Raw genomic sequence first — 17,587 nt, forward strand, 5'->3', positions numbered from 1 at the left:
CCTTGGGTGTTAGGATTTAGCACTTCCTGTAATTATGTTTCCAATTTCATTTGCATAAATGACTATAGGTAAGCATATTTCCATTTATGATTTAATTTTCAGTAATTGTCTTGTCTCTGTTATCCAAAGGAGGCAATAATATGGACAAATAAAAACAGATGATGTGTGATTCAGTTCTGTTTGCTATTCTTAATTTATTTTCCTTAGAGGTTTATTAAAATAAGTTTTCTGTCACTGTGCACACAGTGGTAGAGAGTTCAGGAGCTTCAGAGCCTGAGGAGTATGTGGTTTCTGGTGAAGTGTTGGAGAGACAAGCGAATATGAATACTAGAGATCCAATTTCATTCCTAATTATGCTTCACTGTTTTGCAGACCCACCTGGATGTGACTACTTTCAAAGCAACCTACAAAGACCCCAATAACTTAGCATTCCAGCAGATTAAAATCTTTGGGACTCAGGCACTGAGCAACATCACAGTGAAACAGAATGGTGTCCTTACTCCAATGTCTCCTAAAGTCACTTATGATCCTAACCTGAGGGTAAGACTCATGTGGTTGGGTAGTTTTTCAAGAATTCTTCCAGGCATCCTAGTGTCCTCTGGAGAATGCTATTTAAAGAAGAGTCAGAAAGTGTAATAGTGGTGGCATATATCTGAAATGCCACCTAGTAGGGTAGTGAAGGAAGGGTGATGGAGAGTGGAGGTCATGTAGGGCAAAATTGATGATGCCATATTTCAAAAACAAATAAAAGGAAAGACAGAAAAGGAAATTCAACAATGCTTAATAAGTAATGTGCTCATTACATTGCCCATGTAATTGTAATCCTTCTGTACAGTATTTTCACAATAAAAAAGAAAAACAAGGGAAAAAGGAAATTCTGCTGCTTGTTACATTAAAGTACCATGGCATAGACCAAATGTTTATATAGCACAAGCACAAGGACCTGAATTCATTTCTTATCACCTCAAAAAAGTGAGAAAAAGATAGAAGGTAAAAAATATAGAAGATATTTAAACAAATGTGTGGATTCAATTAAAAATGTTTTCCCATTTTAAACAATAGTGGGAGACTGAGTAATGAGACAGAGATGTTAGAAATTGAAGGAAATATAAAGACTTTTTTTTTCAAATTTAATGTTTTTGCAGTTTATTAATCTGAAATCTGAATTATTCATATAACTTGTTTAAATACTCCATAGAAAAAGAGGAATAGGAAGGGAATTGGAACAAGAGTATATAATCCTTCTGACTCTCTTTCTACCATTTCAGATGATTGGGGAACACTGATTTGTGGAGAAAGGCACAAGAGTATTAGAAACATATAGAAAAAAAGAACAGAGTCCATCTGAAAAATATAAAGAGGCAGGAGAAAACTTAGGAAAGTAGAAAAAGGGATAATTAAAAAGTTTATTTGGACTTTCTATGTGTACAATATAATGTACAATGTGTGGAATACTGTTATTACCCTGTTGCTACCCCATACTGAATAGTCGCCCAGTATTGATTTATCACTCTGCCTGTAATGTTTTGGAATATTTCCTGCACATTGTTGAGAGTCTGGTCTCATTGTAAGGACTCACATCCTGGAAACCCTGTGTCCCGTGTACATATTTCCATGTGGCTTCTCCATTCCCACAGGTTGCTGTGATCACAGGCATCCATCTGGTCCTGGGAGAAGCATACACAGTGGAGTGGGACATCGGCATAAAGGACCAGGAGAAGATAGACTGTTATCCCGATGAGCATGGAGCTACTGAGGCCAGCTGCATGGCCCGAGGCTGCGTCTGGGAGGTAACTGCACTGACAACGTGACCCTTCCCTGACAGCTCTGCACCTCACCTGTAATACATGAGCAAACACCAGTACCTCAGTGTCCACTTAGAATCCATGTGAAGAAAGGGCTCCCCAAGACACCTCATCCAGATGTGAGGACAGGAAAAGTGTGGGATATTTTAAATAAACATTTTCATAATATATAAATTTAAATTCTTGGCACTATCTAAAGAAAACAATGTCCAGGAATGATGGGATGGCCTTTCCTAGCCCTTGCTACTTGATACCTCTAGGCCCACATGCTGATGCACACTGTTGACTTTCCTTCTCAGGCATCCAGTATCCCTGGGGTCCCACACTGCTACTTTGTGAACGATCTGTATTCAGTCAGCAATGTGCAGTATACCTCCCATGGGGCCACAGCTGACATCTCCTTGAAGTCTTCTCCTTATGTCACTGCCTTCCCCTCCACACCTGTGAGCCCCCTGCGCCTGCTGGTGACCTACCACAAGAATGAAATGCTGCAGTTCAAGGTAAGTATAATTACGTCTGAAAGAACACCCAACGGTCTTCCTTTCCCCATCTCTATGTAGTCAGTGACTTGTCATCCTAATATAAGCTAACTCTGTAAAGTTCCATGCTACAAAAGAGTCAACCATTCTGTTAATATGAAGAACAATGAGAAGCCCTTGGAAGAGCAGCACCCATTTCCTAATGTGAATTAAGACCAGAATACTCTTACGAAATCATATATATCAAAGAATTGGAGAGAAGAGGAAGTAGGCTACTGGGTAGGTTGATGGAGTAAAGGATAGAGGTCATGTAGGTCCAGGAAATGAGGTGGAGAACAATGGACTTGTTTCGGGCTGAGAAGATCTGGAGACTAACACATAGGATCAGAAGGAAAATTGACGAGCGAGGGCTGTTTGTTTCTCATGTGTGAATGGTGGAGACATCAACTAAATGGAGGAAGGAAACTGGATAGTATGCGATGGGAATTCATGGAACTTATCAGTTGGGTAAACAGGGTCTGGATTGGAGTTTTCCTTGACATTCCACTCAAGTGCAGTGCTGTTTTCCCTTCCATGGTGTCATTACCATTAGCACCAGGACTGGGCTAGCTTTGTTGTGACACTTTCTCTGTTATTCTCCAGAACAAGGGATTTGTCATTTGTACACTTCTTGTGTTTCTCACTTAACACCATGTCAGTAGACAGTTCACCCTGAAATGTTTGCTGAGGGAATAAATGAAAGAGTATAACAGTATAAACTTGCCTTAAAGGTTCTTAACAATTACATCTAGGAGGATGCTGAGTCCTTTTCCATCATGCTATGCTTTTATTTGGTGTCCTCAAATTAGCAGGTAGGATATACCTAATACATGGAATGAATGAAGTTACTTAGATTTCCAGCCTGAAGTCCTGTGTACTCACCAGTTAACCACACAACTATATACATACATACATACATACATACATACATACAGGCATACATCCATACATACAGGCATACATACAGGCATACATGCATGCATACTGACATTTGTACCTTTCTCAACCCTCTTAAGCACTGTACATCATTGCATTGATAAATGCATTGCTAGAATGACTTGATATCTGTGCTTTGTTAATGACTACAGAGCTCTTTACGCTAAGATTCTATTTCTCCCATGCAATTAATTTTCTCTCAGATATAGTGGCTGATATCACCTTTCCTATAATCTTACAGTACTTTTTTGTAGTTGACCATTAGTCCACATTACTGAAGGGATATAAACATATTTCAATCTCTGGAGGGAATGAATAACCTTGTTCTACTATGTTTACATCAGTAGCACCTAATGTAGCACCAGAAAGGGATATAGAGAATACATTTATATGTTGTTTTTCAGCATAGACAACTATGATGAACTTAATTATAAAATGTTCATGTTTCTGATTTTTTTCCAATTCTGTAAAAGCTTCACAGACACTCATATGCACACATATGGAATAATAAGGAATACATTGATAACTGCCCCACTGGCTTTTGAATGCCTTTCATGCAAGTTCCAAAGTCAAAGTACCTGTGTTATTGTAATAAGGCTCTTCACATATGAGATCTGACAGGCTCAATTCAAAGTTTTGGATTTAAAGTTGTTCATTAAGAGCTTAAAGGAAATATATAACGTCTCTGTTTGCTCCAATGCTGACAAAGTTCTGCTATGGTATAAATTCAAAGATCTAATTTTGCCTAAAATCAGAAATAACACTCATGCTTCTTTTTGGTTTGTATTGCATTGTCTTAGCACACTTACATATTGTGAATTGGACAACTTATTGTTTAATTTTCCCATCAGCTCAAATAGCTATACTTTCTTGTGATTAAACAGATTGTAATTTATATTTCATGGCTCTTTTGAGTTAGATGATACAAAGTTATTACATGTGATTTCCCTATGTATGACACAACAGCAGAATGTATGTACCCTCTTTGCATGATCTGCTAAAATCACTTTCCTCTGACTTAGATTTATGATCCCAGCAACAGCCGTTATGAAGTCCCAGTCCCTCTGAACATCCCCAGCACTCCATCCAGCTCTTCTGAGGCCCGACTCTATGATGTTCTCATTAAGGAGAATCCATTTGGGATTGAAATTCGCCGCAACAGTACAGGCACTGTCATGTAAGTGGCCTTGGTTGGCTTGGGGACTGGAGGTTACATGAACATCTCTACCAAGGCCTCTGTGGTTGGAGATGCTCTGTCTGAGAGATTCCCCCTGTGCCTTCCAGACCCACCACTAAGCGATGCCCTTTAGGTGTGTTTTTGGGCAATCTTTGTACTTAGAACCTACTGAGGCAGTTTCTGGTAACTAGGAATTCCTTCAACAAATATTTATGGTTGCCTTCTGTGGATTGGGTGCTGTTTAAGGTACTGTGGTTATAGTCAGAAGATATGTCTCTCCTCATGAAAAAAGGTAGTTTAAAGTATATTAGAAAGCAAAGATGTAAGGTGATGTGTAGTATTTGGGGCAAGAGTGGAGAAAGAGTTTCTGTGTGTGTGTGTGTGTGAGTGTGTGTGTGTGTGTGTGTGTGTGTGTGTGTGTGTGTGTGTGTGTGTGTGTGTGTGTGTGCTTGCACGGGCATGCCTGTTTGGCGAACTGTTTTGACACTGTGGTGGAAATAGAGTGTCTGAGAATTGAACCTCCAGACTAACTCCTGATTTCGTCTTCATTAAGAGAAACAATTATATATATTTTTATATGTATGTATGCATATATATGTATATATCTGTGTGTGAGTGTGGGGGGATATGAGAAAGAGAGAGAGAGAGAGACGGGGACAGAAAAAGACAAAGACAGAGAGACAGAGACTGAGATTCATGGATAGTTTTAGCCATAACTTTGGAAGCAAAACAAGTCTCAGTTTGTCCCTGCTGAGTCACAAGTTACAGAAAAGATGACTGAAAAGCCAAGAAGCATGCATGTGTCTCCTGGGGTTTGGCCCATGCTGACTCCCACTTGCAATTTGCTGGAGGAAACTCATCCTTAGGGCCCAAGTTACATCAGAATGAGAGAACATGGATTAGAACTTGGATGAGCTTCTTTGAGCTTGTGGGGGTGGGGGAAGAGCATTGGTGATAGAATAAACAAGTAATAAGTAAGTAAGCTCTAGCAGGCAGAAGCTTGGCACTGTGCTATTCCTTTGTGTGCAAAACGGAGCTGGGGTATCAGTGTGTGGGTGAGGGTGCAAAATAGGACGGAGGTATCAGTGAGGCCTCTCCTCAGTGACAGCCTTGCAGACATTAATAGCTGTTTCCATGAAAATCACTGAAGAAGGAAGAACAGGAAAAGTGAGGTGCCTTTAGAAACCTCATTGTGGATCTATGTAGGAACTAGATGTTGGGTTCTGGAGATGGGGAAGAACGTAGGTTGCGTTGCTTGAGAAGTCAGCTGCCGGAAGTCCAGGGGAGCTCACTTCCTTGTCCACCTTGACCTTTGCCTTGCAGCTGGGACTCTCAGGTCCTGGGCTTCACCTTCAATGACATGTTCATCCGCATCTCCACCCGCCTCCCCTCCCAGTACATCTATGGCTTTGGGGAAACGGAGCACACGGCCTATAGGAGAGACTTGAACTGGCACACGTGGGGCATGTTCTCCAGAGACGAGCCCCCGGGGGTAAGGACAGAGCATTTGCAGAGTCTACACTCACTTTGCTGCACCCACACTGCATGCCTGTGAAGCCCTGTGGGTGCCTCTGTGCTTCCTCTTCCCTGACTGCAGTGAATCATCCCCTTCTGCTTCTGTCCTGGGGACCATTCCTCCAGCTCCTTTGCTCTCATGTGTTGAAGTTAGTTGCAGGAGAATGTAGGCCCGTGAGTTTTTGTTGACGTTCCTTCTCAGATGCAATCCTTCTCACTCTACCCACTTCTCCCCATGACTCTCAGTACAAGAAGAATTCCTATGGCGTCCACCCGTACTACATGGGCCTGGAGGAGGACGGCAGTGCCCACGGAGTGCTCCTGCTCAACAGCAACGCCATGGGTAGGCACACGCCTGTGGACCCTCTTGCTTAATATTAAATGTTCTCTAGTTCTATCAGGGTGTCTGTGACCCAGCAGCCCATTATGAATATTGTCATTGTTACAGTCTTTTTATTTTCTTCCTTCTGTTAATTTTACTCTAATCACATGTGGTTAAAAGATATAATTAAAATATTAAATTTGCAAATAATTGCCATTAAGTGATCGCAAAACCAAGTGGTGCCTGGGCATGGCCTAGTTATCTGAAATAATGTGAAGCTGTGAGTTAGAGAACTCACGCTGAAGCACGAAAGTGCTAAGAAGAGTTGTCTAGATAATAGTCTGATAATTCATGGAATAATAACAGGTTGTCAATGGCAGTTTCCTCATTCTTGGACTATGCAACGTTTTGATGATGTGTTTTTTACTGAACAAACTGTGTCAAGTATCCATGGATACCTATGTCATATGAGTTCAAGACTATTTTAATAAGCCTCAACACACTAAAATAGTAAAGCAAATCCACGGAGAGTGTTCATGGACGAGAGCCTTGTTGAATTTCTTTTTTATTTATTTATTTTTTATTGTGAAAATACTGTACAGATTGGTTACAATTACATGGGCAAGATAATGAGTACATTTCTTATCAAGCATTGTTGCCTCCTCTTTTGTTTCCCCTTCCCATCCCTTCCCATCCTCCCCTTGCCCTTCCCACCCAATCCTCCCCGCCACTCCCAACTCCAAAGTTGTAAAGTTGGTTTTTGACATAATGACTTGTACTTCTCATTGTTGCAACGGGTCCACCTTTATCCTTCTCTTATGTGAGTTGAATATAGAACATCTACTCAATACTTTACAGTAAAAGAGAAAGTATTGTATTGAGGTCTGCATTCTTCCCATGCTGAAGCTTTGCAGGCAGCTCTGTTCACCTTTCCCTCTATTTTCAGATGTGACTTTCCAGCCCATGCCGGCCCTGACATACCGCACCACAGGGGGAGTCCTGGACTTTTATGTGTTCTTGGGACCAACTCCAGAGCTTGTCACGCAGCAGTACACCGAGGTAGGTGTGAATTCACTTGTCTGTCAAGTGCTCATGCAGCAAGTCCGTGTTCCAAATCTTGTATTCTGTGATCATCAGAATTTGGGCTTTTTCATTACAGGTATGTTATAATCTAGGAGCAATAAATACTTTCTAATACCCATTAAATTCATAACCTCTCATTATTGCAGAGTAAGAGTTGAGGAGGTTAACTCATGGTAGTGGTAATAGTAGTAGTAGGTGTAGTGATGATAATGATCGTTATGGTGGATGATGGTGAGGTTGGTGATAGTGGAGAGGATACTAAGAATAATGATGGTAGTGGTTGTGATGACGGATGTGATGGTTGTGGGAATGTGTGTGAGAATGGTGATTGGGAAGGTGATGGTGCTGATGATGGCATTGATGCTGGTGATGATGTCAATAGTGAAGATTTTGAGAATGCTAACAGTGGTTGTGATAAGTTGGTTGTAAAGCGGTTGACTTTACACTTCATGGTGCTGATGATGGTGATAGGAGTGGTCATGACAGAAGGAAATCAATACAATGGGTGGTGTGTAACAGAAATAACAAACTTGTAATAATTTTCGCATCTGGTTTGTTAATGCATTCAGACCTCGAGAAAACACTAGGAGACAGACACTAAGATAATTTCCAATCCAAAGGAAAATAAAACACAATGAGATTACTCAAATAGCAAGGCATTCAATGTATGGGTTAACTCACAGAATTTGATCTCGTATTCTTGGTTCTTCACTAGTAAGTTAGATAGACTGCATCTAAGTATGAAGAAAAAAAAAGTACTTCCCAGAATGCCTACAGAATAAGCTCAGGCCTAATAGAAGGGTTTTCCCAAGGGAGTTGAGTACTATTATCCTTTTGTGAATTTGAATTTGTTAGTTTTCTAGCTTGGAGCACTGGAATAAGCTTGTTCTTACTTCATAATTAACTTTAATGTGTGACTTCTTGTTTAAAAAAGCTAGTATTCACCAGCATTTGGTGTCATTTCCAGGTGATTGGCCGGCCAGTCATGGTGCCTTACTGGTCCCTGGGGTTCCAGCTGTGTCGCTATGGATACGAGAATGATGCTGAGATCTCCAGCTTGTATGATGAGATGGTGGCCGCACAGATCCCCTATGTATGTATACACCATGGGTAACAGGCTACTCTGTGATCTCGTGCATAATACAACTATCTCTGGGTCTCAGTTTTGTTCTGGAGTTTTTGAGGTTCTACAAGTCTAACAAGTGCTAGGTGCTCAGGTCAGCAACTATGGGCACGGCAGCACGGTCTGCATGGGACTCTGAGGCACTCACTGTCTACATACAAGAGCTAGGGATGAGTCTCAGGAAAAGCACACATCGGTACAACAAATTCTATCCACTTAGCACAAGAACAACCAATAATCAGATCTGCTTGTCTACCCACTTTAATTTTTATTTGCTTCTAGTTTTTATTCAGCTGCTTATAATAGTAATTAAATAGCACACAACCATCCTATACATACCTTTTGACCTTCCACAGGAAGTACCTGTGTTTGTGCTTCTTTGCTTTCTAAAGACTTACAGTCTATTGGATCATAAGACTGAGGAGGGAACAGTTTTCATGAACCATCGAAGCCAAGGGTAGCTTCATAGAGGAGACATCCAGACTGACTCCTTATGTTAGCAGTTTACAAAGCACTTTCTCACCCAGTGTTTTTATGGATCTTCTTACTACCCCAGCATCTAGGTCTTATCTTCCTATTTTTCTCCTGACTTAGATATTTTTCTTTATATTTTGGGAGTGAAAGTTGGACGACATTGTATATTCACCAGTATCTATAACTGAGAAATGACAGAGCTGGGAGCTGAGTCAGAAGGAAGCATGGGTGGTGGAGAGTCGTTCTCCTTGGAACCTGGCCTTGAGGCCCCAGCTATCACTCAGTCCCCTGTGTCCTCCCCCAGGACGTGCAGTACTCGGACATCGACTACATGGAGCGGCAGCTGGACTTCACCCTCAGCCCCAAGTTCTCTGGGTTGCCTGCCCTGATCGATCGCATGAAGGCCGCTGGCATGCGGGTCATCCTCATTCTGGTCAGAGTTCATGGGAATCTGTGGCTTCTGGGAGGATGAAGGGCAATGGGTGGGGAAGGCCCGCACTGTGTTTCCTTCCATGGCACACAAGGAAAGGTGGAAGTTGGATGGAAAAGGCATTTAGCAGCATCTCAGACACTTTAAAGTTCAAGTATAACGTAAGGAAGATGTTTGTGGAAGAGCTGTGTTGTGTCCCTGGCCATTCTCTGCATGTGTCTTTCTGTCTGATTGGTGCTTTGGTTTCAGGACCCAGCCATTTCTGGCAATGAGACAGAGCCCTATCCTGCCTTCTCTCGTGGTGTGGAGGATGATGTCTTCATCAAGTTTCCCAATGATGGAGGAATTGTCTGGGGCAAGGTATGATCTAAGGACTGATCCACTAACACCTCGCCTGGGGTGGGGACAATGTTAGTATATCTTTTCCTCATGTATATTGTCCTTTTTCACTTGAAATCTTATCTTAGATCTGTAGTTTTCATACTTCAATCGCTATGTGTTGATCTAAAGGTTCTGTGGAATCCACTTTGCTTTAGATCAACTGTACATACTAAACAAATTATATCGTCCCTAGAACTGTGGTTTGTGACTTCTTAGGGAATAGTCTGTATAGGAAAATGTCTGGTGCATTGTTGTTGAACTTTTTTCTCTACTTAGGTCTGGCCAGATTTCCCTAACATTGTGGTTAACAGTTCTCTGGACTGGGACAGCCAAGTGGAGGTAAGAGGTTTTTGTGAATAATGACTGAAGTCACAGTTACCAAGAATGAAGGCCATGCCCAGAATTCTGTACAATTTTGGCAAGTCAGTCTGTGTGGTAATGACTACATGCAACAATGCTCTGCTTACAACTGAGACCTAAGTATTCTTGTCTTTGGCTGAAGCTCTGGGGACTTTGATTACTCCTCCCTGATGTCAGCAATGCAACAGTGAATTCAAATCCAAGGGTGCCAGAGTTCAAAGGTCATGAGACCTTCAAGACTTTCTTTTCTCTAAATTATTACAGTTCTTATGGTTGTTTTGGTGGTCTTGAGTAACCCTTGAGGAGTATTACCTAATGTTTGCCTTAGTGATTGAGGTTTATTTTTCTCTTTATTTCATTTATTTATTCATTCATTTATTTATTTATTTATTTATTTATTTGGTTCGTTGGTCCTGGGGGCTGAACTCTGAGCCTGGGTGCTGTCCCTCAGCAATACAGCTCAAGACTAGCTCCCTACCACTTGATCCACAGTGCCACTTCTGGCTTTATTCTGTTTATGTGCTGCTGAGGAATCAAACCCAGGGCCTCATGTGTGTGAGGCAAGCACTCTACACTTAAACTTATGGAGAAATATGTCCACAATGATAAATTATTGTCCCAACTTTTATCTTAGGTTTCTAAATTTATTTTGCCCACTTAGTTTTGAGGCTTCTATTAAAATTTTGCTTGTAATAGACATAGGCAGCTCAGGACTTTAGATCTCCTTTTTCACCCATTCTGATAGCTTGCTTGAATGAATATGTTGTCCAGGATAACTTTGGTCTTATCATTTGGCTCAAATTTGGACCCCGTGAACTAATTCATTAGGACTAATTGAAAGCATGTTTGCTTTGCTATCAAATGTTCTGAGTACCTGTGAGCTAGGTTCTCAGGGTTGTGAAGGGAATTCTTCTAGAGCGCAAGTACCTTATCTTATCCTTAGCACTTCAACAATTACTCTTCATAGGCAGGATATTTGTCACAGCACAGGTTGCTTTGGTCACCTGGACAGTGAATCTATGAAGTTAAAGAAAACCTTATTTCAGGACACCTGCCAAGTCTGAAGGGCTGAAGCTGGTCTCTGTGTGCTCAGCACAGCAAGATAAGTTGGTCTGGTTTGTGAAAGGCTATCTTCTCTCAAGCCTGGTGTTCTCTCTGACATTCTATCTACCCTTGCCACCAGTGTTTTTTAGCTCATTGATTCTTATAACACAGAGATCCACCCAGGAAAAGGCATATACTGAATACACCAAGGACCATCATCTTTTATATGAAGAAATATTGAGTCGCACAAAGTCATTTTTATGTTTGATTTTGTATGATGGATGGTATGAATGCATACCTGAACCTTTGTTTCTTATTATTACATTATTATTAATATGACCAAGTATATAACTAGTGTTCATTCTCATTAACTTATTAGTTACCAGGCTCTAAATTAGCTTAGAATGGATATGGAGATAAATGATACAATCTTTATTAAGGTGGGTACCAGTAGGTTGTGCCTATAGTTACTCAGGGGTCTGAGATTTTAGAATTGAAGTATGAACCCAACTTGGGTAGACAAACTTGTGAGACTCTTGTCTCCAATTATCCAGCAAAAAACAAGAAGTCTAGTTCAATTGGTACATGGCAGCCATAAGTGAAAAGTCTGAGCAAGGGCTTGATGAATTCAGATCAACTTTAACAAAGAAAATAGAGACTATAAATTAAAGTTCTTGTTCTCAAAAAAGTTTCAATGTAGTGAAGGAATGAGACTTTGGATTCCACTTTGATGGTATGATGTAGACATTTTTTTTATTATTTGAGGAAAGAGGAAGAGAAAGGAAGGCTGAAACTTTCTCCTTACATACAACTAGGGTTTCATGGGATCCTGAAATTAGCCAGAACTAAGGTCCCCAAAGAGAGCCATATCTTCAACTGGGGCCTTACTGACACCTAGTTCCTAGAGGGGATAGCAACTGGATGATTCTTCCCAAACTTGCACAGTGCATCTGAAGTCTGACCCTGCTAGCTGCAGTCTGTCCCTTGCTCCTTTGTTTCAGTAAAGTCCTTGGGAAGTGAGAGGACAGTTGAGGATCAAGCTTTAAGGCTAGGGCTATGAGTTCAGTGAATTGGTTATCACCATTCGTGCATGTATGGGGAGGAGAAAAAGTCTATATATGTTTTCCAAATGCATAAAGGATGTATAATTTGTGCTTATCTCTCTTCTTTGTACTTCTTTTTTTCCAGTAATCTAAAAACTTTGTATTATAAAGGAGCCATTCAGACGATCTCTCATACTCGCTAGCCCCATGTCGTACAAGTATTAGCATGAGTTAAAGATTTCAGTACTTGTCCTGTTTGCTGTCTTGTGGACTTGGTCTGGAACAAATGAATTGTGTTTTGTTTTCATAGCAATACAGAGCTTATGTGGCCTTCCCAGACTTTTTCCGGAACTCGACTGCCCTGTGGTGGAAGAGGGAAATGGAAGAGCTCTACACCAATCCACAGAGTCCAGAGAAGAGCTTGAAGTTTGATGGCATGTGGATTGTGAGTGCAGGGTGCTTGTCTGTGTACACACCGTTAGCTGTTGTGTGAACCTCAACTTGCATAGGGATCACTGACCTTAGTCAAGACACTAACATTCCTTCAAGGAAGGTTTTGCACATCTCAGACTGTACTTTTCTCAAATCAGCCCAGAGACCCTTTATACTGTGCACTTGTATAAGGCATAAATTTCTGCTGTGAAATACCTAGGTAATTACTACTAATTTATTAGAACTCTGCTTGCACTGCAGGGAATCTTTTCATATAACACTCTTGGGCAGTCAGTAGGTAGAGGTGAGTTGCTATTTTAGCTAATTTTTTTCCTTCATGTGATGATCCTCTCTGGCCAGCATCACCTGAAACTGTGAGATGGTGAAATTATTTATCCACAATTGAGTTGACATAGTGTTATTGTCTTTATAACTACACCATGTATATGTGTATATGTGTGTGTGTGTGATATTTGTAGGATATGAATGAACCTTCGAGCTTCGTGAACGGGGCAGTTACTCCTGGCTGCAGGGATACAACTCTGAACCGGCCTCCCTACATGCCACGTAAGGACCCGGGGCCTCCTTAATCAGCCAAGACATGGCTAGACAAATTCTGCCCAACCCCAGCCTGAAGAGGTTTAGCCTGACCATTGAGGGCCAGTCCTTATAGAACTCTGGTTTACTGGGGGCCAGTAAATAACACATACAGAGCTTTATTCATGGGATGTGTTCAGTTTATTAGAGAATTTTTAGAATTGGACCAAAAATCTCTTTGTTTTATGTAGTAGTTGTCCAGAGGGGTTTCAATTCCAGAGGTGCAATGCATCATGGTCAACGTCACCCTTCTGTAGTTCTCCCCTAGTTCTGTCTATCCTGGCCTCAAGTTATATAGTGTATGTGGGCTATAACGGCTGTACTTTCTGTATCTCTAAATGATTTTCATAGCTAGAGTTCTTAGTTTCTCAGGCTTATAGTAATTTATCCACAGGAATATCTTTTGCCATCAATGGGTATGATGAAGCTGATTTCCTTTTGCATAAGACCTTTCGACTATGTAGTTAGCCTTGTGCTTGTATGTCTCCATTTCAGTTATTTTCCCTGACTTGTGAGAAATTTCATTGACTTTGCATTATTTCCAAATCTTAACTTTCTAAATGTAAGATATAGATAATCCTTTACAGTCTGTGGAGATTTTTATAAGAATTATAAAGATTACAGGCTCATGCCTATAATCCGACCTACCCAAGAAGTTGAGATCTGAGGATAGTTGTTCAAATCCAGCCTGGGCAGGAAAGTAACTGAGACTCTTATCTCCAATAAACTATTCGAAAAGCCAGAAGTTGTGCTGTTGCACAAGTGGTAGAGCACTAGCCTTAAGCAAAAGAAGCTGAGGGATAGTGCCCAGGCCCAGAATTCAAGCCCCAGGACCTGCCTTTCACTTCCTCCCAAAAGGCCTGCTCTATAGTAAATGCGTGAAAAGTCTCTGTCGTTTTTGACATCTGTACTTTTTCCAGTCCTGTTGATATGGAAAATACCTGCAGCACCAGGGCAACTCACCAAGTGCACTGTTCTGTGACTGGTGAGGTGGAGAGGCCATTCCGAAGTGAAGTTAGCCTTAAGATCCAGAGTTGAACGCCATAAAGACATTTTAGGGTTTGAAAATATCAGCTCTGTGTTTCCTCCCTGTGCCCCTTAGATTTGGCAGGCAGGGACAGAGGCCTGAGCAGCAAGACCCTGTGCATGGAGAGCGAGCAGATCCTCCCAGACGGCTCGCGGGTGCGGCACTACGACGTCCACAGCCTGTATGGCTGGTCCCAGACCAGACCCACCTACGAGTGAGTTGTGTCTCCCTTCTCCAGCTGTGCCCTGAGGATAGAAACAGTGATGGGGACAGCTTCCCTCCTTGACCTTGCAAACCCCATTCTAAGAGCCCACCAGAGATGCATGCCATCAATGTGGTAATTTTTTTTCTTTCAATAAATAATACATGACAGAGGAATGAGGTGCTTGTGTTAAAAAGGCATACTTGCATCAGAGAAGTACTGACAGTCCCGATGGTGGATTGATGTATGCACGATGATACACCAATTGTTATTTAATATACATGGTGTTACATGTAGATATTAGTTAGTGTCATTATATTCAATGTGTTACTCACCTTAGTGTGAACACAGGAATGTGATGGGCTAGACAACAATGTTTCACTTCAATAGCTACTTATCTCTATTTATTTCATATTGTAGGCTAGACATTTTTTTCTACCTCAGTAATACCAATTGCCCTATGGAAAAGATTAGAAGGAATTTTGCTTTATTCTGTGGCTGACTGGTGGAATACCATGGAGGTCTCAAAGACAGGATCAGGGAGGGGGTGGCTCAAGCTTCCAGTAGGAGAGACAGAACCCATGAGTCCTCCATAAGAAACTAATTTTAGGCCCTGTCAGGCCTGCTTTACTTAAGATCATTAAATGTAGGAAAGTATACATGTAAGGGGTAGAGTGTGGATGTGAAAAGACATTTTTCTAACTACAATGAGTCAGAGGTAGGCTTTGGGATGATACTTATTGATTCAAATCTTTGTTGCTGTAATTTTTATTGGTGCCCTAGTTATTGAGTTCTTATTTGCCTTTTACCCCAAGATTCTTACTTGGGGATGCTGTTGTTAGATTCTTATCTGACAATTCCTGTCTTTAGGCTGTGGGTCTTCAAACAGGAAAAGAGATTCAAACTACAGAGTGCGCACTGCACTCATGAACTGCTGCTCTGCAGGGACTAGTTGGGTGTTGATAGTAACACTGCAGTAGGCTTTCCTTGGGGAATGGCACCCCAATAGGTCTGGGAACAGTTCACTATTAAGTTTCTGTCTTGAGGAAAAAGTGTAGAGAGGTGGGGGTTCACATTTCTCAGAAGTCTCTGGGGTCAGAGCTTTATGTTCAGTAAAAAGGACAGAAAAGCTAACTCTAAGTCTTGCATTCTTTTCCACTTTCTATTGTGGAATCCCTCCATCAGCCAGTCTCATTTTCTAGATTGCCATGGAAGACAGAGTGTTGTGTCAATACATAGGATGGCTTTGTCTTTTACACCATGGCAGTGGTTTATTGCATGATGAACTTTTCATGAAACACTGAAATGGCAGTCCTCTCTGAATATCTCCCTCAACCAGAGAGAAATCCATGCTCTCCATGCAGACAGCAGCATTGTTTTGATCCAAGTTCCCAGGACAGGAGTGAGGAAAGAGGATGCAGGTGCTCTGAAGCCGGCTCGGGCCTCAGTTCTCCCCCTGCTTCCTCCAACCAGGGCCATGCAGGAGGTGACAGGGCAGAGAAGCATCGTCATCACTCGCTCCACATTCCCTTCTTCTGGACGCTGGGCAGGACACTGGCTGGGAGACAACACTGCTGCCTGGGACCAGCTGAAGAAATCTATCATTGGTGTGTGGCTTTGTTCCCAGGGCTCTGCCCCTCCCCCAGGGCAGGGGTTAGGAGCCTGGGTGAGGGAGAAGGAGGAGGAGGCAGGTCAGGAGAGCCTAGCCTGACTCCGCTGTGCTTCTTCTTGCAGGCATGATGGAGTTCAGCCTCTTTGGCATATCCTATGTAAGTGACCTTTGACTCCTCTTGATGGGCACGGAGATGGCACATCTCTGAGAACTGTGCAAGAGGCTTCTTTTGTTGTGTCTTGTTTCAGACAGGGGCAGACATCTGTGGGTTCTTTCAAGATGCGGAGTATGAGATGTGTGCTCGCTGGATGCAGCTGGGTGCCTTTTACCCCTTCTCCAGGAACCACAACACCATCGGCACCAGGGTAGGATGTCTGTTCCCCACTTGCATGATTAATGTCACCTGGAACATTCCCTAGACTTCTAGCTACAATTTATGCTCTTTGAAAACTGGTTGGAACATTTTAAAATCAGCAAAGCTTTTTTCAATGAGCCATGTTTCTCAGTGCTGTAGGAATGATTATTTTTGTTTAGATCAACGTAGCCTGAGCGGGGGGGGGGGGGGTGGACGAGGGGGGGGGAACGTTTTAGGGGAAATTTCACCAGCTTTGTGCAGAGATCTTGATGACATTTCCTAGGTTATTGCAATGCTCTCAGAAAGAGTAACATCCATTTCTCCATTTATCTTTACCTAATCCAAAGGTAGACTTGGTCAGTGATTCATACCAAAGTAATCTATCTGTGACCTCCTTTTGTCCCGTATCACACCCCTTGCCTAAGTTCATTTTATATTTGTTTTGGTCTTTTTAAATGAATTATATTTTTATTATAAGTAATTGTACAAAGGAATTACGATTCAACATGCCAGTTTGCAAATACAATGCATCTTGATCAATATCATTCCTTTTATCCCTTTTATTATTCTCTCCCACTGCCCCAAATTATCCTTCCCTCAATTTTCCTCCTTTCATAGACTAGGCTTTGAATCTTATAACTGTACTTTTTCTAAGACCCGCAGGGTCAGTTCTGAAAAGAGTTCCCTCATATTTTAGAGACAAGACCCTGTGTCCTGGGATGCTGCCTTTGTGGATCTTTCCAAGAGTGTCATAAAGACCAGATACACCCTGCTGCCATATCTCTACACGTTGATGCACAAGGCCAACACGGAGGGCGTCACTGTGGTGCGGCCTCTCCTCCATGAGTGAGTGTCTAGCGGGAATCCTGCTGAGTTCTGGGCAATGCCTGTCATTCTGTAAGGTGGTGCTTGCTGCAATCCATTTCTCAAATGAGGAAATGTGATTTCTTTTTAAATCCTCCAGGCAAAAACCATACTACACCTGGCATTAGTAGACTCAGGATGGTTATGGATGAGAAGCTGTTTGTTGAGTATACAAATGTTGAAACTATAGGAAAGCAAAATTTCTTTCTTATTTGGTCTTACAAAGACATCGCTAATGTTTATGGCAGCTGGTATGTGGGCCCAGGCCAAGTGTGCTCAGGTGATGG

General features: G+C 41.8%; 1 protein-coding gene across 1 annotated transcript in view; it reads left to right on the forward strand.

Moving 5' to 3' along the window:
- LOC138809870 (uncharacterized) overlaps positions 1-17,587 on the forward strand; it is a 234,816-nt gene that overhangs the window by 179,062 nt on the left and 38,167 nt on the right. Inside the window, exons 95-112 of the mRNA XM_069996922.1 lie at positions 373-540; positions 1,638-1,790; positions 2,105-2,305; positions 4,282-4,436; positions 5,760-5,928; positions 6,198-6,294; positions 7,220-7,332; positions 8,324-8,449; positions 9,258-9,386; positions 9,633-9,743; positions 10,041-10,103; positions 12,522-12,656; positions 13,123-13,210; positions 14,343-14,481; positions 15,943-16,076; positions 16,204-16,238; positions 16,330-16,446; positions 17,134-17,282. Of these exons, the coding sequence (XP_069853023.1) occupies positions 373-540; positions 1,638-1,790; positions 2,105-2,305; positions 4,282-4,436; positions 5,760-5,928; positions 6,198-6,294; positions 7,220-7,332; positions 8,324-8,449; positions 9,258-9,386; positions 9,633-9,743; positions 10,041-10,103; positions 12,522-12,656; positions 13,123-13,210; positions 14,343-14,481; positions 15,943-16,076; positions 16,204-16,238; positions 16,330-16,446; positions 17,134-17,282 (2,282 nt within the window). The remainder of the gene's footprint in view (positions 1-372; positions 541-1,637; positions 1,791-2,104; positions 2,306-4,281; positions 4,437-5,759; positions 5,929-6,197; positions 6,295-7,219; positions 7,333-8,323; positions 8,450-9,257; positions 9,387-9,632; positions 9,744-10,040; positions 10,104-12,521; positions 12,657-13,122; positions 13,211-14,342; positions 14,482-15,942; positions 16,077-16,203; positions 16,239-16,329; positions 16,447-17,133; positions 17,283-17,587) is intronic.

The sequence above is a fragment of the Dipodomys merriami genome, unplaced genomic scaffold (assembly GCF_024711535.1).
Source record: "Dipodomys merriami isolate MVZ:Mamm:240054 unplaced genomic scaffold, mDipMer1.0.p SCAF_5, whole genome shotgun sequence".
In the NCBI taxonomy this organism is placed as follows: domain Eukaryota; kingdom Metazoa; phylum Chordata; class Mammalia; order Rodentia; family Heteromyidae; genus Dipodomys; species Dipodomys merriami.